Source organism: Aotus nancymaae, unplaced genomic scaffold, assembly GCF_030222135.1.
Source record: "Aotus nancymaae isolate 86718 unplaced genomic scaffold, 86718_ANA_hifiasm-v0.15.2.pri h1tg000022l_1, whole genome shotgun sequence".
NCBI classification, from domain to species: domain Eukaryota; kingdom Metazoa; phylum Chordata; class Mammalia; order Primates; family Aotidae; genus Aotus; species Aotus nancymaae.
In genome coordinates, this window is record NW_026988435.1 from 36,747,893 (window position 1) to 36,770,024 (window position 22,132).

The 22,132-nt window shown below is 35.8% G+C and overlaps 2 protein-coding genes across 7 annotated transcripts in view; one reads left to right on the forward strand and one right to left on the reverse strand.

Annotated features, from left to right (window-relative positions):
* The window catches only part of SON (SON DNA and RNA binding protein), a 34,826-nt gene extending 13,770 nt beyond the window's left edge, over positions 1 to 21,056 (forward strand). Inside the window, exons 4-13 of one of the 4 annotated variants that reach the window (XR_010343929.1) lie at positions 544 to 704; positions 2,615 to 2,761; positions 2,941 to 3,129; positions 10,518 to 10,628; positions 12,357 to 12,473; positions 15,903 to 15,982; positions 16,672 to 16,819; positions 19,187 to 19,258; positions 19,365 to 19,480; positions 19,988 to 21,056. Coding sequence is in view for 3 of the 4 variants with exons in the window: in XM_064380106.1 (XP_064236176.1) it covers positions 544 to 704; positions 2,615 to 2,761; positions 2,941 to 3,129; positions 10,518 to 10,628; positions 12,357 to 12,473; positions 16,672 to 16,819; positions 19,187 to 19,258; positions 19,365 to 19,480; positions 19,935 to 19,994 (1,121 nt within the window). In the remaining variant the exon portion in view is untranslated. Of the gene's footprint in view, positions 1 to 543; positions 705 to 933; positions 2,452 to 2,614; positions 2,762 to 2,940; positions 3,130 to 3,230; positions 4,011 to 10,517; positions 10,629 to 12,356; positions 12,474 to 15,902; positions 15,983 to 16,671; positions 16,820 to 19,186; positions 19,259 to 19,364; positions 19,481 to 19,934 lie in introns of those variants that run through there. The other 3 variants (XM_064380106.1, XM_064380107.1, XM_064380108.1) reach the window with 3 other exon arrangements.
* DONSON (DNA replication fork stabilization factor DONSON) overlaps positions 3,153 to 22,132 on the reverse strand; it is a 28,843-nt gene continuing 9,863 nt past the window's right edge. The window contains exons 10-11 of one of the 3 annotated variants that reach the window (XM_012446178.3): positions 21,807 to 21,952; positions 3,153 to 4,304 (exon numbers count right to left, since the gene is read on the reverse strand). In XM_012446178.3, the coding sequence (XP_012301601.2) occupies positions 21,815 to 21,952 (138 nt within the window). In that variant the 3' untranslated portion in view covers positions 3,153 to 4,304; positions 21,807 to 21,814. Of the gene's footprint in view, positions 4,305 to 9,628; positions 21,953 to 22,132 lie in introns of those variants that run through there. The other 2 variants (XM_012446172.3, XM_012446161.3) reach the window with 2 other exon arrangements.

The window sequence follows — 22,132 nt, forward strand, 5'->3', positions numbered from 1 at the left end:
TAGCCAGGTGTGGTGGCACGCGCCTGTAGTCCCAGCTACTTCGGAGGCTGAGGCAGGAAAATCACTTGAACCTGGGAGGCGGTTGCAGTGAGCCAAGATGGCACCACTGCCCTCCAGCCTGGGTGACAGAGCGAGAGTCTGTCTCTCCAATAAAAAAAATAAGAGGTGGTACAGAGAGTGATTTAAGTTGACTTTGGCAGGTTTCTATCTTAGAATGTGTGTAGTAGGGTGATCATTATAGTTGTGTAGTAACCTGTTTTTTGTAGCATTCGAATGGGAAGCTAAATATGTGGCCTTAATTCTTTGAATGAGGCCACTGCTTAAAAACTTTGAACCAGAGTGGTTTGATCACAGCTATAACTTCAGAGCAGAATATTGATGCCTATAGTTTTTTTCCTTTTTTTTTCTTTTCTTTTTTTATTAGATACCCAAGTTCTTCGATGGACCTAGGATGCCTTTAGTTTTGTTAGCATGTTAGACTTTTGGAAATATAAAATGTACAGCCTTTTAGGAATACTGCAGCTTATATTTTTCTTCTTACAGATAAGGCTCAATTACTTGAAATAGCCAAAGCTAATGCAGCTGCCATGTGTGCTAAGGCTGGTGTCCCTTTACCGCCAAACCTGAAGCCTGCACCTCCACCTACTATAGAAGAGAAAGTTGCTAAAAAGTCAGGAGGAGCTACTATAGAAGAACTAACAGAGGTAAGCTAGACAGAATTTGTTTTCATTCTTAAATGGATTATTCCAGTGATGTTGACTCTGGAGCGTGCCAAAACCCGAATTGTGGGGAGAACTGATAATGGCTGGCACCGAGTGGCCAAAACCCGAAATACAGATGTGGCAGCGGCAGAAGCTCTGTTTAGCAGGCCATTATCCGGGATGGCTAAGCTCCGCTAGCTAAAAGTTACTTCCCATTACTTTTGCTTTCCAGTTTTAGAAGCCAAACTGACTGAGGAGTGGGACGGTTCGTTTGAATGGAGGAGGTGTTGAGTGAGCAACACGCAGAAGCTCGCCTACAGTTTCGTTTCCATTCACGACGTGTTCACTGATCGCCACGAGTATACTGCATATACGCAAAGACACAGACAATCTTCAGAAATGATCTTTTGCCACCGGAGCTTGGAAATTAATAAGAATAGCTGGCCATTGCCTGAAAGGAACTTCTTTCGCATCAACATTTCGGGTTTTGGCTGTTTGGTACCAGCCATTGGCGATAATGGCCGGCCATTATCAGTTCTTCCTGCGGTTCGGGTTTTGGCAGTAACATATATATTTTAAACACACTTATTTTTGTTTTTAAAAGTTTGATCTTTTCAATTGAGGCTTTTTTGGGGCTTTGTTTTATTATTATTACTATTTTTTTGGTGTGGGTGGGAGGGGGGAGATGCTGAAATATTGCTGCTAGAATCCAGAAATACCACACTGTTTCATATATTGAAACTTGTTATTGGCTAGCCTTATGCCAGCCTGCCACTGTCAATATATTCTGTTCCCCTTGGTTACAAGCTTAATATACTCTGTGTTTTTGGCGAAATGAGCTTTTTATCCTATTGTAATATTTTCAATTGATAATAGATGTCATTAAATCTACTGCTTGTATAGAGACAGGTCTACCCAGATTTACTCTTGACCTTTTTATAAAGCCAGGTAATGGAGTCTGTTCCTTTGCATCTCGGAAGGAATCGACTTTGCTTTATGTATCAGACCTCATCAATTGCACCCTCTCCATCATGCCTTATTTTCCTTTCTTAAGTTCTATTTAAACTCAACCCACAAAACATTTATGGAGAGACATGCTATCTAATCCTGTTGCAAATATTTCAGATCTTCTGTTTTGCCATACATTTGGGAAAATGTAAAGCTTCTGAATCTGTTTCCTCACTTAGATTTATTAAAATATGAATTATAACTTTTGTAAAAAAATTAAGGACCTTGCAAAAGCTTCTATTGCTTACTTACCTAATTCAAGCTCCTTATCCAAAATGCTTTGGACACTTAGTATTTTCCTGTTTTTAGCCCCATCTTCAACCTTCTTGTCCCCTCTAAGTTTCTTCTCACCCTTTTACCACTAGCTTACTATGATGACTTTTCCTTTCCCTACCAGTCTTTATTCTTCACTATGAAATTCTGGCTTAGAAGTCTTCAAGGAATATTCCTTGATTCTCTTAACTCTGCCTGACTCTATTCTCTCTTAAGCCTTTGTTCTTTTAGCACTTATGTACTCAGTTTGTATTATATCAGTTTGCACTTGTTATTGTGTTGCTCTGTAAAAGCATTCAATTATTTCATGTGTATGTATTCCTTCTCTTGTACTAGATTGTAAGCTCCTTGAGAGCAGGGACCATGTCTTCTTCTTTTTTTTTTTTTTTGTATTCCCCAGACAGTGCCCAGTACAGTGCTCTCTCTGCACATAGTAGGTGCTCAATAAATGTTATTGACTGACCAGTCAGAGTGTGTTTAAATAGTAGTTAATATGCCAAGTCACGTATCTATAACCTGTCATGAATCTTGTTTAACTTTTGAAAGTTGCTTTTATATGGTTTTGATTCTAAGAAATTACATGTTCTACATAAAGCGTAAGATTTATCTTTTGTTTGTTTTTACTTTTAAAGAAATGTAAACAGATCGCACAGAGTAAAGAAGATGATGATGTAATAGTGAATAAACCTCATGTTTCGGATGAAGAGGAAGAAGAACCTCCTTTTTATCATCATCCCTTTAAACTCAGTGAACCCAAACCCATTTTTTTCAATCTAAATGTGAGTATTAGTGCTTATGGATTGGTAAAACAGTGTAACTTGTGGAATTATTTAAATGAAACCAAGTGGAATTTAGTTTATTAATTTTTGTTTTAAATACTGAGAGAAATAATGGACAATATAATTTCCTTCAGATTATACTATATGGAGCTTTAATTAAGAAACACTTTATTTTTTAGATTGCTGCAGCAAAGCCAACTCCACCAAAAAGCCAGGTAACATTAACAAAAGAATTCCCTGTATCATCCGGATCTCAACATCGGAAAAAGGAAGCGGATAGTGTTTATGGAGAATGGGTTCCTGTAGAGAAAAATGGTGAAGAAAACAAAGATGATGATAATGTTTTCAGCAGCAATTTGCCCTCTGAGGTAAGTAGGAGGAATATTATGTATTTTTCCTTTTTTATACCTGAATTTGCCATTTCATTGTTATTTTATATCTGATTTGGATTCTGTTTCACTCTTCTTAGGGCCGGGTTAAACGGCAGGGCCGGGTTAGACGACAGATGAAACAACCCGCAGCTTCTCATTTGACAGTAACTCGATGCAATTCACTTTGTGGAACCAAGCCACAAAGTGAAAAGCATCGAATTGCAGAGAACAGTGTTATCACATCCCTACCCAACATTGGGCCCTCCCTGCACTTGTGGGAAGGTAGTCCAAGGTACAACTATTTAGCTTCCCGATTTGCTTCAAGGCTCTATAGCTCTAGATTTTGGTGGTAGCAAATTTATTGGGTGGAGGGATTGAGTGGAGAGGGGCAGATCCTCAGGTTCAACACAAGAACTGGATTGGAAAAGGTCCTTGTAGGCTGATGTGAGCATCTTGGGTACATAGCCCGTTGCCCTTAATGATGGTTTCTTACTGTTTCTCTGGGTTGTTTGTCAGATAGCCTTTAGTTATTATTTTTCCTTCCCTTTGCTACCTTGGCCCTTTTAAATTCTTGTGTTTAACCTAATGCTCAGCCTTGGTACTCCATTCCCTTCTCCTTCCCCTCTTTGCTACTATTAAAAGTCGGAGAAGTGGAATTCACATCTTGAAATTTCCATGGGGCTATAGTTGTATCTTAATAATGCCAAGTGTCAAAACAACCCCATTAAAATGCCGCCTGATTAAATAATGTGCTGCTAAATATAGTGCACATGAAAACAGCAAGACTGTATATATATGTAAATATATATATATGTATCTTTGTATGTATCTCTGTATCTGTACCTTTGCTGTATCTTTTAATAAACAGTTTACTTTTATTTAACTTGTTGTGCAAAATCACGCTTGGGGGATGTGGGAGGGTGGAGTCTTAATAGGGGGGTGGGAATTTTAAATACTATAGATTAGTTGTCATCACCTCTTGCCCTTGGTTTCCAAAGCCCAGACTTTTGTCCAAGGACTGGACTAGATATCTGATGCCCATCCGGACATTTTTCTTACAGTTCTGGGATATGTAGGTCAAGAGGCACCTGTACTCTTCACTGCAGGTTCCCTTCTTTGGCTTGGCCATGTCATCATCTTCCAGTAAACACTTCCAATTCTACAAATAAATCCTGTTTATAAAATCAGAAAGTGAACAGAACCCAAATCAGAAACTTTTTGATAGTAGTACTTTTTTCCCCAAGCTATTCACAGGTGACATTTTCACTTTTTGTTTGTTCGACCTGCAGCATTTTGAGGGAACAACTTCTATACAGTGAAGTTGGACATGATAACTAGCCAGTGTAACTTTCAGTTACTGGTGATAATCTGTATTCCCATGGTATTCAACAAGTGAAGCAAGTCGTCCCATCACCAGTTAAGGTCGGGCAGGGTGGGGATAGTTGGTTTGGATAATATTTTAGTGAGACCATTTGAATTGTTAATCCCCAAATCAGGCTACCTGCATATCTCAAGAGAGAAAGGTTAACTGACATTTGCAACTGACTTAATCTTCTTGTAGTAGCTGAATATAAACCATGTAAGAGGGCTGAACAGACTTAGAAATCCTAATATGTATGCTTTTACTAGTTAATTTCTTGCAGAGTAAGCAGTTAACAAAGAGTTGGGAAAAAAAAATAGGGAGAGAGTCTGTATGACAAATATTTTCCAATGAAGTGAAGACTTAACAAATACTGCAGAATTCCAAGGGATCTTCCTGAGAAGATAAGTGAGCATAACTGTTTTGAATTTCTTCAGTTCAACTATGGGGAAAGTGCTTAGAAACTCCTGATGCTTACACTTTTTTTTTTTTTTTGAGAGAGAGAGTGTGTGTGTGTGGGTGTGTGTATTTGAAATTTAGTACTCAGCCATTTTCAATCTTAACACTGAGTGTGGTGCCTTTCCTTGTTTGTCATCAAAAGTTGTCCGATTTTAATTAAAGGTTGAGGATAATTATTCTTAAGAAATCTGGTGGGAAAAGTTGATAGAGAAAGGTACTCAAATAATGATGACATTTTTTTTTTGTTAAAAAATTTTTCTTGCCAAAGAAGAATCCTAGAAGGTAAAATTATTTAACAACTCTTTTCAAAGGGCTAAATGAATAAAGCAGATGATGTCTGTTTTGGGATGATATATATAACTTCGATATAAAACCTCTTTAAGCTACTTAGAAGATTAGACACAAAGGAACATACAGATTAATTCTAAACAAAAGAATCCCAATACTAGGACAGAGAGACAGGATTGCCTTTTGCTTTCATATCTCTGCAGTTTTACCTGGCAATAATGTTAAAACATGTAGAGGAAAGTGTCACAATTTAAAATTTATAGAAGGCAAAAGTCATGAATTTATTTATACAATTACCAATGTTTATTATTTAGATACATACAAAATGTGAAATACTTTTGGTAACATTTTATGGGAGCATTGACCCTTTTGATTCCTTGTTAGAGTTTGAAATGAAGACTTCTAGAGTAAAAGGAGATAGCCCTTTTAAATGGTCACCCTTTCAACTGAATAGTATCTTTTATTTTTATCTACCAGTCTTTTTCATTTTAATAAATATAAATGGAGTTTGTGGTTCTTTGTTCTTGAGCATAAAACATTTAGGCAAAGATCACAGATTTTATCTCCCTAAGAGGGCTGAATTAGCTTTGCTATAATCCCTAATCCCACCAATTGTCTTGCATATGAATGCTCTTTGACATGAGTATGAATGGATAGACATTGTGGATGGAGCAGCATAAATTCATTTCTTATGGAAAAACAACTCATCAGACTGTGTGCGGTACTGCCATAGCATCGTCTTCATATTCAGACACCAGCCAGCATCATCCTCAGTAAGGAGTGACTACAGAACTTTCACCGTATTTGTGTGAATTTGATTTATAAACAGTGAAATAAAAATGTTGGATAACTAATATTTAAAAAATAGTCCTCAGGGGCATTAATTCTTGGTAATAAAGTTAGCAAAGGTTTATTGGGTAGAAGATTAGAATGTAATCTTTGACATAAGTGGAGTTATAACTCACTCATTAGTGTGGAGTTTTCATGGGTGTAGGATCAATCAAATGTTTTAGGGGTCCAGAGGTAGTATTGTTAAGGTCTAGTGAATGCTTAGATGTTAAGATCATCTTTATCAAAAGAAAAAAAAAAAGATCATCTTTATCTTAAGCAGTTTGCTGGTTTGTATTACCAAATCATATTTCCACATCCCAATGGAATTAAACATTCTTTAATTTATAAGTTCTAAATGTATAGGAAAACTTGGAGTAAAATGAAAATTTTAATTGGAAGTTAAACACATACAGGTCCTGGCACTGCTAGAATGTGTAATACACAGGCTTGTTATTAATTCTTCCTAGATTCTCCTATGTGGTTAACGCTGAATTTCTCTGAACTATTTAGTAGGTTATCTATTTGTTTTCCTGTTGTACTTCATTTAGTCTGTTATACACTAGAGGATTTTGTATGCTACAATAAAAAGATTCATAATTCACTTTTTAAAGCCAACCAAGCACATAATAACTGGGACGTTCTGTGGCTTTTATTTTTGTAGTTGTCATTTTGCTCTTTTATGTATTAGCCTCTTTATATTTTAATATTTGCTGAATAGTCTAAAATCATGTTTTATATACAGACCAAATGCTTTTACTTTAGGTCTACTTTCTTAAAGTTTTCCTTTTATATCTTTTTTTGAGATATCTATAATTACCAATATAGAAAATAATTCTCTGGTTATAGGTATTTCCTTATCTGACTCACCCCATCCTAACAATTATCTTTAGCTCTTTTATATCCTTTTACTTACGTTCTAAGAAGTCTCTTAAGATACTTGTTCTTTTTATGTTAACAGTTGTGTTAACAAAAGGAATAAATTGATTTAGAATAATTTTCTAAATGAGAAATAAAAATGTAAAAGGCCCACTTATATGTATAATATAGGTCATGAAATGCATGTTACATGGTGCCATTGCATTATGTAATTTCATTATGCCTCAGACACCCTTGTAGCTTTTATAGGTAGTAGCTGTCTGCTTTGTTGCTGAGGGGGGGAGAATAAAGAATTTGGGCAGTTTTTATTAACCTGAGAATTGTATTTCAGGATACTTTTTATGTAAATTTCACCTTAGAGCAAAGGTGAAAAGTCAGTAAATAGTTCCCCCATTATCCTACCTAGAATATTACTACAGAATCATTTTTATACATTAGGTAACATGCTAATCTATAGGGTATTGGTAGAAACTAAGGCTTGTTGATGACAACTTGGTAATAGTATTCTACAGATTTAAGATTCTTTTTCCCAGTTTTTAGAAGAGGCTTTTACCATCATTTTTGGTGCCTTTCTTACATTTCCAGTTTCTGAATATTAAAGCATAGTTAAGATTCTAAAGCTCTGTTGTCCAGCAGTTACCAGCCACTGAAAAATCAGGTTGTTAATCACACTGGTTACATTTCAAGTGCTCAGTAGTGATCATTGCAGGAAGTTTTACTGGACAGTGCTGCTCTAAAGGGTAGCTGTGGTATTATGAGTGTTTCAATACTGATAAGTAACATTGGGTCTGACCCTTATAACTTGCTGCTTTGGGGATTGTAGTTGGCTTTTCATGCCTTTTTGTATAACTTGAGCTACCTTGAAAGGCTGAAAACAGGCTTTTTGATGTAAAGTTTTGAGGATCCTTAAGAGGTTAAGATAATCTTGTTACATTCTACTTTGAGTATATGTTTTCACATGTAAAAATAAAAATATGGCCAGGTATGGTGGCTCATGCCTGTAATCCCAGAACTTTGGGAGGCTGAGGTGGGTGGATCATCTGAGGTTGGGAGTTCGAGAACAGCCTGACCAACATGGAGAAACCCTGTCTCTACTAAAAGTACAAAATTAGCTGGGCGTGGTGGCGTGTGCCTGTAATCCCAGCTACTCAGGAGGCTGAGGCAGGAGAATCTCTTGAACCTGGGAGGCGGAGGTTGCAGTGAGCTGAGATTGTGCCATTGCACTCCAGCTTGGGCAGTAAGAGTGAAGCTCTGTCTCAAAATAAATAAATAGATAAAAATATGAAACTAACAGTCAAATTACCATTTGGTAATAAATTTTTGACATGAACTTGCAGTTCCCTTGGTAAGTGTGTTGAAGAATAAATGAAGTTTTATGAAATTTTATTTACATATCAAGGTTGCTATAATAAAATTCCTTTCAGAGTCATGTGAATTTAATATGCAACACTAAGATTTGAAGAGTTTCATTCTGGGGATAAATGGTGAGGCATTTAGGTTACCTGCTTAATGAAGGCTAAAAGAGTAAAACTTTTACAGGTATAATAGTTTGCTTTCCACTTGGAAAGAATTAATTTTATTCTAGAAAAGTTATTTTTTTAGAGCCATATGAATAGATTGGTAGCTAATTTATAGTTGGAAATTAGGACTCAGGAGAGTTAAGTGGGTAGATGCATTTTCCCCAGTATCTTCTCAGATTTTAACCTTTTCAGAATAAAAGCCTGTTACTTATGTCTAAGCACCCTAACACTGAGATTTATAGAGACTGCTAGGAAAAGCAAAGTAAATGTGAGAAGGTTAATGAGACAGTATTGAGGTGTGCCTTCGAAAATTAACCTTGATAATCCTACCTGACAAACCATGTAAGGTAGGCCTAGGGGACGTGAATTTTTACTTGAAATATCTGCATTCCCATTTAAAGTCCCAGGAATCAAACAGACTTAAAAAGTGAAAGATGAACATAGTAAGTTCGTTAGTGTTTCAGTCTCATTTTGCTTAGATTGATATTTTTAATAGGTCTTAGAAGTATTCTAAAGCTGTGTGATGATTTACTTAAATTGACAACGAAATTCACAGTCAAGAGATTCAATTTGAAAGATGCATTCTGCAGTTGTTTATTAGACTGTTTATAGGTCTCTAGAAAGATTTATATATATAATAGTCTAATAGTTACAGAATGAATCGTTTAATTTTGTTTTCATTTTAAGAAGTCATATCAGAATTCATACTTTCTTAAAGTAAAACCTTGATTTAGCTAAAGGAATATTAGTTCATCATCAAGGTAACTAAGAATTATGGAGGATTGAAAACAAAAAACAAAAACAAAAAAAGAATTATGGAGGATTAGGGGTTCTGAAGGTAAGAAAAGAAAGATTCGTGAATCCTTATGCGTAAGAATTATTCTCATAGTCATACAGCCTTCTCTACTTAGGCCTTATTCTTAAAAGAAGTCTTTTATACATGATACACAGTCTTAATTACAGCTAGCCTCTACTTGTTAAGAAAATCCTTAGCCGTCAACTATTTACAGACTTTCTCATATTTGTTATATTCATGCAGTGTCTACTTTGTATATGAAAACAGCTTCCATGTCAGATAAAGCATTTTATAGAAATGAATTTTCTTGTGTGAGATAACTAGGAAATATTAATAATGTTAAAAGAACCAAAACCAAGACGTGAGTTGATACAAATCAATTTGAACTTTTAATTTTAGAACAAAATAAAAAACAAACAAATACTTATCTTGTTGGGTTTTTTCTTCTGTGATTAAACCTTCCACAAATCTGACAAACTAAGAATTGGCTCCAAAGATTACTTTTTAAAAAAAATTAGTTTCTTCTGCTTGCTATAAGATTTTAAAAGGTAGAATATGAGCTTTGAGAAGAAAGACCTAGGACTTGAGACACTTAAAAGCGTTAAAAGCATTTCAGTTGATGTTATTAGGGACTTCCACAGAAGTACTATAACTTTGGTAATAAGTGTGGATAAACTGAAAACATGGTTCACTTATTTATATCCTGAATATTTTGTTTAAAGAAATTGGGTTCTTAAGACCAACGTGTCCACAACTGCAAGATGTAAAAGATACACTGATGAGTAAATGAGTGATCATAATGGTTTTCTACTTGCTTATTCAAGAATTTTGTTACTGCTTCTGAAGGTTATGCCAATGAGTAAAATGAAAACTGCTAAGGAATGTAATAACCTTTACCACCGTTGAAAAAGTTTGCAGTTTACTATAAGTGGCTTTCATTCATGAAGGGTAGAGAGTTTTAAGTTCTTAATGGAACTTCCTATGATTATAGTTTGATACATATAGTAGAAAATTTAGTAAATTCAGTCAGATTTTGGGTTCAGTTCTGCTGCCTGTGTGATAACTTTGTAATTTATCTTAATCTTCTATTTTCCAGGATTACTTTCTCTTTTTGAGTCTTTTCCCTATTTTCCAAGATTATTAGTATGTAAGGTTATTATTTTATTTTCGACATGTAGCAACTAAAGATATGAGTATTTTTCAGATTTAGGGGACTCTGGTAATTTGAGATAATTATCTGTGTTTTCCTTCTTAGCCTGTGGACATCTCTACAGCAATGAGTGAACGGGCACTTGCTCAGAAAAGACTCAGTGAGAATGCATTTGACCTTGAAGCCATGAGCATGTTAAATAGAGCTCAGGAAAGGGTATGTAGCAGTTTTTTGTTTTTGTTTTTTTTAAATTTACCTTCAGCTAACTCACATCAACGTACCAGTTTTAATGTCTAAATAAAAATTTTGCTAACTACGTGATTGAGTTGTAACATCATTTACCTTAATTAGCTGTCTTATTTTAAATGAAAGTGGTTTGAGGCCTGATCTTTTATTCAGTAAATGTTTATTCTTTACTATGTGGCAGGAACTGTTTCTTGAGGGAAGAAAAATAGAAAAATTTCGCTGCCCTCACAGAGTTTACAATCTGGTATATAAAAACAACGAAGTGCCTACAACCCTATGAAATGTATGGGTATTAATAGTTGCCATATTTCAGCTGAGAAAACTGAAGTGTAAAGAGTAGTTAAGGCTGGGCGCGGTGGCTCATGCCTGTAATGCCAGCACTTTGGGAGGCCGAGGCAGGTGGATCATCTAAGGTCAGGAGTTCGAGACAACCCTGGCCAAAGTGGTGAAACCCCATCTCTACTAAAACTACAAAAATTAGCCGGGTGTGGTGGTGCATGCCTGTAATCCCAGATACTTGGGAGGCTGAGTCAGGAGAATTGCTTGAACCCAGGAGGCAGAAGGTTGCAGTGAGCCGAGATGGTGCCACTGCACTCCAGCCTGGGCAACAGAGTGAGACTCCGCCTCAACAATAACAACAACAAAAAAGAGTGGTTAGGTGATATCCACGGTCACACAACTAATTAGTGGGGGAACTGGGATTCAACCCAAACACTATGAATCTGGAGTCTGTGCTTTTAACAATGGACAGTCTCCTCGTTTCATTTTTACTGTAAGTACATGTTCAGATAGGAAATACATTGCTGCCAGTGCAAGATGTTTAGTAAATATAATTTGTGTGAATGATAGCTGATTATCACAACAAATGTTGGCGACTGATGTAGTGTACAGGCTTTTGTAAAAAGTTGTTTTGTAGCCGGGTGCGGTGACTTATGCCTGTAATCCCAGCACTTTGGGAGACCAAGGCGGGTGAATCACTTCAGGTCAGGAGTTTGAGACCAGCCTGACCAACATGGAGAAACCCCGCTCTACTAAAAATACAAAATTAGCTTGGCATGGTGGCAGATGCCTGTAATCCCAGCTACTTGGGAGGCTGAGGCAGGAGAATGAACCCCAGAGGCAAAGGTTGCATTGAGCCGACATTATGCCATTGCACTCCAGCTTGGGTAACAACAGCGGAACTCGGTCTCAAAATTAATCTCATGTAAAAAAAGATAAAAAATAAAAATAAAAACAGAAGTTGTTTCATGTATTCAAGTGTACTGCTTCCTATAAATACTCTTTAAACGTGTCACATGAATTTACTCTGTATTTATAATGTCTCAAAGGAAGTAATTAAGAATCCAGGCTGTCATGACATGCATTACAATACATTCTTATGAGATAGGAAGGGAGGGTGGGGACCCATTGCCATATGAGCTTTTTACATTTTTAGTGTATCTATGTGATAGTTTGAAGAATGAGTATTAACAGCTGTGCCTTTTAGTAGCTATGCTTTTAGATACATTTCATAATCTTACTAGGATTTACTAAATGTCAAACTGCTTTAGAAAATTTAGGCAAATACTTAATGTTAAGTGTGTATGGATTCAAATATTTAAGTCTGCTTTTCAGCCATTTTTACTTCATGAATTATTACCAGTGTTGTTTTAATCAGGGAATTTTATATAGTTAACTGAGACTGCTACTTTTTTTCAGATTGATGCCTGGGCTCAGCTGAACTCTATTCCTGGCCAGTTCACAGGAAGTACAGGAGTACAGGTTTTGACCCAAGAACAGTTGGCCAATACTGGTGCCCAAGCCTGGATTAAAAAGGTACACAGTATATGCACATATGAAAGTGTTGAACAAAAAGTTTAAATTTTTTGGAAACTGTTTATTAAAACTGCATGAAAAGACCAGTGACTCTAACCAAAGTTCCTGAGTAAATTTGCTATGTGTATATACTCCAGGGTGGACACTGAAGATGGACTGGATTCATCAGAAAATGGCAAATGTATAAATATGGCTCAAGAGCCACTCATTTATACGGTTATTTAAAATATTGCTGCTGCTGCTTTTGAAGGGGTGATTTTATTTAACTATATTTTGAACGATAGCGTATCAGGTGATGTTCAGAATATTCCACAGTTCCTGCTGGACTACTAACCTAATCATTTCAAAGCAGTGGTTCTCAAGTTTTTCTTCATCATGGGATACTTTATTACAGGTTTATTTTTGGTGGATCACTGCCCCCAAGAGCCCTCTACCACCTTAATTTTCCATTCCTCTGTTCTTTTGTCCTCACACCCCACCCCTTTCATTAGTGCCTGTGCCTTCTTCTAAGATATCTTGGCCCCTGTTCCTCACTCCTCTTGTGACCTGTAGCCCTAGTTCCCTTTGTTTGTCAGCTGCTGGTTACAGCCAGTGGTTGGGAGGCCCTAGTATTAGCTCTGCATGTTGTGATCTTGCCGTGGGATTGGAAGGCTGAGGGAGGATGGCTGGAGTCGGGTGGGCTGTGGTGAGGGGGATGGGATGGAGATTAATCTGTGGACCACCATTTAGGCCCTAGTGGCCTCTGGTGATCCACACTCAATTTGAGAACCACTAATTTCATGACAATAACAGATATGTAAGACCTAAAATCAAGGGAGAGGATGGACACCTCATGCTACGAAGATGTAGGTGTACCTGGTTTCAGATTCTGCAGTGAGACCTGTGAACTCCACCTACAGCTGCCTCATCATTGGGGGAGTCTTAGGTGGCTAAGAAGGGCATTCTGAAGAAACACGTTCTGGTGAAGGGACAAAACTTGGTTGGATGGGTGATGGGAAATTTGTTACAGGAGTACTGGCAGCATAGCAGTGCTGAAACTGGGAGGCTGCGTGGTCTAATGGATTGGGAATGTTTCTTTATCCTGTTGTACTCCTGACTGCTTGTGTGATCGTGGGCAAGTAACTCTTTGGAATTTCCATCTCCCAGGTGTCTAGTGGTAATGAGTAATGTGATGATTACCTATAGAGAATTGCTATGAGTGCCAGTGAATGAGCTGAATTTCCAAAAAATGAGACATAGGTTGCTTTGGGTATTTTAATCTTGTAACTTTTTATCAATTTTGATAAGTTTATCTTTGTTGATCTTATTAACAAATTAATATGAAACATGACATATACTCATGCCTGCTTTTTCAGGACAGTAGTTGCACTGATGCGTATAGTGAGTACACAGTCACATTCATTAAGAAATTACAATTTCTGTAGTTTGCTGGGGGTTGGTTTTAGGAAAAAGGGTGAAAATGTAGCAAAATATTTTAAAGATTGGAATTATCTTGGACTTCTATATTACAGTTACTATGAAAGTGATTTATATAATTGAAAAAATGGCTTTAGTTTTAATTCTTTAATACTATTGAGTCTTGAAGCTGAGTAGTCAGCCAATATTTCAGGAAGTTAGAAATAAAGCTTACAGGTATTAAAATTGGCACATAATACACAGTCATGTACACTGCTAGGTAGACTTCTAAATGTGCTTCCATTACAAAATTTTGGTATTTATCTAATGATGTGCTGATCTATATATATGTTTATATACCTCTACTAAATATGTTAATAACTTAAATAACTTTTAAAAAGTGAATCTTTTTCTGATTCGATTCGTTTTCCCCTAAAATAATTACTTCTGGTATTTGTAGTCTTGTAGGCAATTAACAGACTTTAAGTAATTTTAAAATGTTTAATAGCACCTTTAAAAAAGGCTTTGTCTTTATATTTTATGTAAGATATACTTTGGGAAGCAAATCATTTTGATCAATTACAAGATAAAGATATGTTCATCAGACCAAATTTTAAATTATAGATAAAAGCAGCACTTATAGGAAAAGATTCATTTGTTGTATAGAATTACTGAAGAATATTTGATGGTAGTATCAACTAAAAAAGAAACTTTTTAAAATTAAAAATGGGCCACAACATGTAGCAGTCATTAGGCAACTGAAAATTTAGTATGTATCATCCCTGTTAAATACCACAAATATTGTCTACTCATTAAATGTTTAGTTCTGTTTAGAAAAACCTGTCCAAACAATCATTTTGGTTTTTCTTCTTTAGTACAGTCCAGCATCCTCATTATGTGTTAAAAAACACATGGAATACCAACATTTCTCTGTGTTCTTTTTAGTTTGTTGCAGTATATTTTTAGGTTAAAAAAAGCAAAGTTTTATCAGTATTCTCATTCATCAGTAAAACATTTAAAGTAGTTGGTTTAAAAGAACTTTTATTTTCTGGAATGCAATGATTTGGATGTGACCTGATAAATACAGTTTATTATTGTGGTCTCATTAAATTAATCAGCTTTTTAATAAACTGCATACACATTGGGATGAAGAAACAGATGACGATACTAGGGAATGGAAACAAAATTGGAAACCTGGGTTATTAGGGGATTTATATTGTACTCTGCACAGTTGCCCTTTTTTTTAGGAGTGTTCCCTGGAAAAGAGGGACGGATGAACCTGGAAGTAAGTAAAAGACATTCTAGGTGTGTAGCATAAAGGCAGTTAATATCCAAGCATCAGCTTTCTCTTTATACATCTACACTGCATGGCCTGCACCAATTAAGGAACTGAACCAGGGGTATGTTTTTACCTCCACAGCTGCCTCCTTCCATCAGAGCACCTTGATGAACTTAATGTCTAGGCACACGTCATTGGCATGTTTTCTCCCCAGCATTTAATTATTAAGCTGGGAAACAAAAGATGATACAGTTTTACTACTGCATACAAACATATTTTTTTTTTACATTTAGTATTAACTTATCAATATAGGAGATGTTGTTAATACATACTATTTCCTGAGCTACCAAAGTTTTTTACTCTCTCTGTTGATAAGTTAATGACTTACGCTATATGTAAATTTATGTATATTAGGTAGAGAACATAGAAACAAAATTTAATAACAAGGGGGAAATAAAGCATGATTTGGACATATATATTTCAGATTTTTAAAAAATGGCCATAAAGATCAACAGAATTTAATACTGTTTGTTATATGTACATGGATGCCCTTTAATAAGAGGCATTGAATATTTCTTAACCTGTAAAAATAATGGACTGCTGACCATGCTAATGTATATACTTGTGCATCTTAGAACATTAAGTGGTTTGCTGCTTTGATGGAAATTATGGTTCAGTGGGTTGGATACGAGAGAGATGATTGTTCACAGAATAACCTGTGAACTTTCACCCCTCTGTATGGAAACTTGTTTCAGGGCCAAATCCTTGTAGCTGTCTTCTTGCCCCGGTCAGTGCCAGCCGTACTATTCACAACACTGCTGCTACCGAGGCCTAGGTATGTAAACATTTAAGGAGTTTTTAAAAGTCTTAACATCAAGCCAGGTTTTAAAAGAATTCAAATTCATTTTGGCATACTTACAGGATATTTTATGTGATTGTTTTGTATTTGTTACTGTGTAAATTTAAAGAGTTTTTTGTGGGGTTTTTTTGTTTTTGTTTTTGTTTTTTTGCTTTAGGGATTTTCTAAGTAAAATATTTATACTTGCTTTATAGTAGAATGGGGAAGAAAACTTTGGATGACAACAATATGCTTCTTCAGTGTCTAAATTATTTCTAAGTGATTTCTGGGCTTTGTTCATAAACTAGGTACACCTGGGACAATTAATATTGATTGTTTTAACATTGCCTTCTTTTTATTTTGCAAGCTAAGAAGAGATACGAGTGAACCTAAATAGTGGACGAAAACAGGAGTGTTCTAATTTTTTTTTTTTGTGGGGGCACAAGGGCTTCTGTTTCAAAACTGCCATTTACTTGTCTTATTTGACTTTCAAAATACTATTATATTAATGTGAAAATAATCAGAACATACACACTACAGTATGTATAGCGTATAGAATTTACATTTAATTGCTGTAACAGGTCTAGAAGTAAAATAAGATTCCTGTTTTTAGAAAGTAAAGAATGAATTTGTCAACAAGTTCTAACTGTAAAATGGGGACATTTTACCTTTCTTTCTTTGGATAGGATCAGTTCTTAAGAGCAGCCCCAGTCACTGGAGGAATGGGAGCCGTTTTGATGAGAAAAATGGGCTGGAGAGAAGGAGAAGGATTAGGAAAAAACAAAGAAGGCAATAAGGAACCCATCCTAGTTGATTTTAAGACAGACCGAAAAGGTAACAAGTTCTTTTTTGGAATGTTTATTAACACCTCCTTTAACATTACCTTTTATATAACCTTTTGAACCCAGTGATCCTGAACTGAAGGCACTTCTTGTATATATGCAGCCATTTGTCAGAAAAAACTTTAAGCCTTTTGGGGTTCACAAAGTAGTTTTTTTTTACTATAACTATGGATAGAGACACCAGTTTTAACTTTTAAAAGGAAACTTTTGTTATGTTAGTTGCTAAATATGGAAATGTATGTATATCTAATTATATTATTACACCTCCAAATTTAACTAGATTTCATGTTTAGAAAACAGGATTTCCATTTTCTTTTTATCTTGACGAGGGACTATCCTTATTTCTAGAGTTTGGTTTATTTTTTGTCAGCTATTTTAGCCCACTTCATTATTTCCTATTACAGTGTTGTTTAGTCCTAGATTTCACAAACGCTGTTTGCTTTTTTTTTTTTCTTCCCCTCAAGCTCAGTAGTTGGGTCGGGGTTAGAGTATAGTAGACCAACTGCTGACAATAATGTTACTTCTTCCTGTTGCCTTGTGTTAAGGCATCTTGGAAATGTTAGCATTGACTGTATTTTCCTGTTCAGATACCTGGGCAGGGCAGCACTGTGTCATCTATGTCGCTTGTATGTAGTTGTTAAGTACCTAATTGGTATATATAAAATAACTTCTTCCCTTGGGATAATATAAGTGGAATCGCAAGAGGCTGCCAGCTGAGTATGGTTTTTATACCTCGTTTAAGCCTCATTTATAAAAATTGGCAAATGTAAAACTGGAATTTATTTTCATCTTTGTAATCAAACAGTAGGTTAAAATTAACTTAAACAGTTAATCTGTGTTAATGAATTTGGAAATGAACTAGCTTTGCACCAAATACTTTGGTGTAAGTATTGTAGTTTCAGGAAGCGTTCTCCTTGGAATTGTGGGACATGGCCTGACTGTAAGCTCTTGGAGAACCACACATTTCCCAGGATAGGTTTGGAAAAAAGCTTATACGAGCATGGAATTATTTAGCAAAGGTTGAAAAATTTATTGTAATATACAAGATGAGCATCCCACATCTAGAAACCTAAAATGCTCTAAAACTGAAAACTTTTTGAGTACTGATATGCTCAAAGGAAATGCTCATTGGTGCATTCTGGATTTCAGTTCTTCAGATTTGGGATGCTTGACCAGTAAAATATAATGCAAATATTTGAAAACCTGGAATCATCCAACACACTTCTGGTCCAAGCATTTTGGATAAGGATACTCAGCCTCTATATGGGAATTGGGAAAGCAGTGTTTGGGTTTAGCAATATAGCTAATCCCCTTTGTAATAAGCCTATGGAGAGGGAGGTTATGTAGAAAGGTCATGTTCATATTTTGAGAACATCTTATTTGTTTGCTAGGAAAAAAGGGACCTGTTTTATTTGGAGACAACTGCCTTTTTCACCTTTTTGGTGGCTTGAAATCCTAACCTTTTTTGGAAGAGTCTTAACTGAGCATTTTTTTTTTTAAGAGACAGTAAATCTGCAGAAATCACTTCCAATAAATAACCATTACTTTTTTTCATTTTTGAGACAGAGTTTCACTTATCGCCCCAGGTTGTCAGTGGCATAATCTTGGCTCACTGCAACCTCCGCCTCCTGGGTTCAAACAATTCTCCTGCTCGAGCCTCCCGAGTAGCTGGGATTACAGGCATCCGCCACCATGCCCGGCTAATTTTTGCTTCTTTAGTAGAGATGGGCTTTCACCATGTTAGCCAGGCTGGTTTCAAACTCCTGACCTCAGGTGATCTACCCGCCTCAGCCTACCAAAGTGTTGGGATTACAGGCATGAGCCACCGTGCCTGGCAATAACCACTACTTTTTAAATTAATACAGAAACAGACTTGGGAATGTTGGTACTGTTGGCACTTAGTTTGAATATGTGTTTTTGTATATATATATATTTTTAAAGATAGTTTTGCTTTTGTCGCTCAGGAGTGCAGTGGTGCAGTCTCGGCTCACTGCAACCTCTGCCTCCTGGGTTCAAGTGATTCTCCTGCCTCAGCCTCCCGAGTAGCTGGGATTACAGGCATGGGCCACCGTGCCCAGCCATATTTAAAGTTTTGTTTTCTGTTTACATTTGGTATTTGTTACAATTTCTCACACCAAGGTTTATGAATATAAAACATAAATCTATATGCTGAAATACAGCAAAAGAGAACAAATAGAAGATTGGTAGAGAATTCAAGTATAGTAGGAATCTGTTGATTTTATTTGAAGGCATAGATTTTGAGGTTCAGACTCCTACAGTGGGATCTTTGTTTTTTTGTATTATAATTTAAAATGGTGCTTTAAGATTCAGTCAACAGTTTTTTTTTTTTTTTTTAAAGGTCTTGTTGCAGTAGGAGAAAGAGCACAAAAGAGGTCTGGGAACTTCTCTGCTGCAATGAAAGATCTGTCAGGTGAGAGCACATTTTTGAATCTCCTCTTACCCTAATCCCATCTTGAATTACTTGTTGCAGAAGTTGGTGGAAATAATTTAAAACTGGGTATTTTTCCCCCCTGCAGGCAAACATCCTGTGTCTGCTTTGATGGAAATCTGTAATAAGAGAAGGTGGCAACCACCTGAATTTCTGTTGGTCCATGATAGTGGCCCTGATCATCGCAAACATTTTCTCTTTAGGGTAAATATGAATTTCCGCACTAATTGTACATGTTTATTAATGTGATGACTTAGAGGGTGAGGGGTAAACATGATCACAGGATTAAGATTCTGTTCATGGGTGGGGGTTTGTTATTTGTAGTTAAGTGGTGGGGTTTTTAAACACTCAATGTCCTATTTTTTAAAAAATTGGGAAAAAATGGGCAAAATCTAGTAAACAGTTTGTTATTTTTTAGTTGAATGTGGGGAACTAATTTAATAATTTTATCAGTCTTTTTCTCAATTTGGAGATCTGCTCTTAATTTGCAGTCCCTTTCCCAAATGATTTGCTTCTTCTGGGTTGAGATTATAATTTGACTTACATAGTATGGGTTTTATATTATTGTAACTTATTTTCTAGCATTTAGTAAAAAAAATACAAAGCTAATAGATATTAAAGTTTGATGCTGTTCTTATTGTATGTTTTTCTTGAATAGGTATTGAGAAATGGAAGCCCTTACCAGCCCAATTGTATGTTTTTCTTGAATAGGTATTGATAAATGGAAGCGCTTACCAGCCCAGCTTTGCCAGCCCTAATAAGAAGCATGCTAAAGCCACAGCAGCTACTGTGGTTCTTCAAGCAATGGGCCTTGTACCAAAGGACCTCATGGCTAATGCCACTTGCTTCAGGAGTGCCTCACGTAGATAGATTGAGGTTTTATAATAATCATTTCAGATAATTTTACTCTGCATCACAATGTATTTCCTCTTTAATGTTGTAAATATTTGGCAATTTAAGACATTGTGTAAAAAGCAATCTGTAAAAACATCTCCAGGCTTTGATTTTTGTACCATGGAAATTGTATTTAACCATACAGGGTTTTGGTATGTTTATATTGTTTACCTTAGTGATGTATTTGTTTAAGTGGCTAACATCCAAACGATTGTTTGAAGGCATCAGTAATCTTCAGTGTGGAATGTTAAATAACGCTTTTATACTGTATTTTGTACTATGATGTAACTCCCCTTCCTTATGGCTAGGCTGCTGTAACACTTGCCTGTAATCAGTGAAGGGCTGTGCACCTTGTACTATTTCACAATGGGTTCTGCTGGACAGATACTGGGCCAGTGTTATTGAGGTAATCAAGCAAGATCTGTTCCACAGGGCTAATGCCACCATCTCCCCTCAAAATTTTGTAGAGGTTATAAAAAGAAAGTGGGTATGTTGTGTGATGATCAGCACTAAGTCCTGCATTCCTGTTAAAGCCACTTGGGTCATAAGAAGGGAGTCAAAAATGAAGTCTGACTAGAATTCTATTGCAGAGGCCAAGTACATTTAGTATGGCATTGAGTTGTGATATAGTTTTACTTTGATGTGCATTTTGAATTTCAGCTACACCTAGATAGACGTAAAATGATAATTAAAATGCTGTAACCAACTTATCTAATAAAATTGGCAACCAGCCACTATTTTGTTGACTCTGAGAAAGTTAAAGTTTATGTTAATTTTTAGGGTCCGATAGAATATTTCATGTGTATTACGGTGGTATTCATATGCTATGTCTCTAAACTTTATTTTCAAAAGCTTAAGGCCCAAATACAAACTTCTCTGGAATAAATGTGGTGTTTTATTTTCTGGATTATAAAGTGAACAAATACTTAGATACTATTATTTCTTTACCCAATGCTTTTGATTTCTAAGCACTTTTATTTTTAAAAAATGTGAATTATACAATCCCCACCTACACATGCACACGCACACTAAATACTACTTTGCCATGACAGCTCGGCATACTTCACAATTCTTAACACTATTCTATGTGGAATACAAAATGCCTTTTTATCTGAATTAACAAGCATTAAAAAAATTTTAGTATATGTGAAAATAAAGGAATTATAAATCAGTAGGAAAAATGTTAAGGTAGAAGCATCAGCAGTCAGCTAGGTTAGTAGAGATGTTGTCTGCATTTATTTTCTACCTTTATAAAACAAGAACCTACTAACAGTCTTAGGTAAATGGTAAAGTAACATATTTTTGCCCTGATGCCTTTGTCACAAGGCCACAAGATAACTGCTATATGTTTAGTCTCAATTTCCTGTTTGCAAGGAAACATTAATTCAGTTTTCTACTCACTATACAATTAGGTTGTAGGAATATAGACACTTCATTTGAGTGATCTGAGTTTTTCATCTTTATATCTAAAAACTAACCTGAAAATAGTAAAAGCAGAAAACACTCATTTAAAATGCTACTGTAATAAAAATATTTATAAACATTTCAGTATTTTAAAGTATATTCCTTTAACTTCAAGAATCTTGAATTTCCTTGCTAGAAGGCTTTTTTCCTCAAAGATTCCTTTTAGGCTTACTTTGGTGTTCAGGATCTCCAATTATAAACGTAGTCTCTCATCACCACATTCCGTAAAGATGATTTCCCAAGTAATGGTATTTCACTAAGTTGCTCCAGAGTCTTAGGGTGCAAACCACAGTTAGTAAGCTCCTTATGAACAACCTCCTGTGGAAATTTGTATAAAAGTCAGTGAAAAGCATATTAGTCTTGAAACACACGAGTTTTAAATAATTACTATGGAGACTGACAAATAAATGGCTCATTCATGTGATTCATCCTATCAACAGAAGACCTAAGAATTTTTGTAGTGACAAAATCCCAAAATATTAATGGTTATTTTTGTAA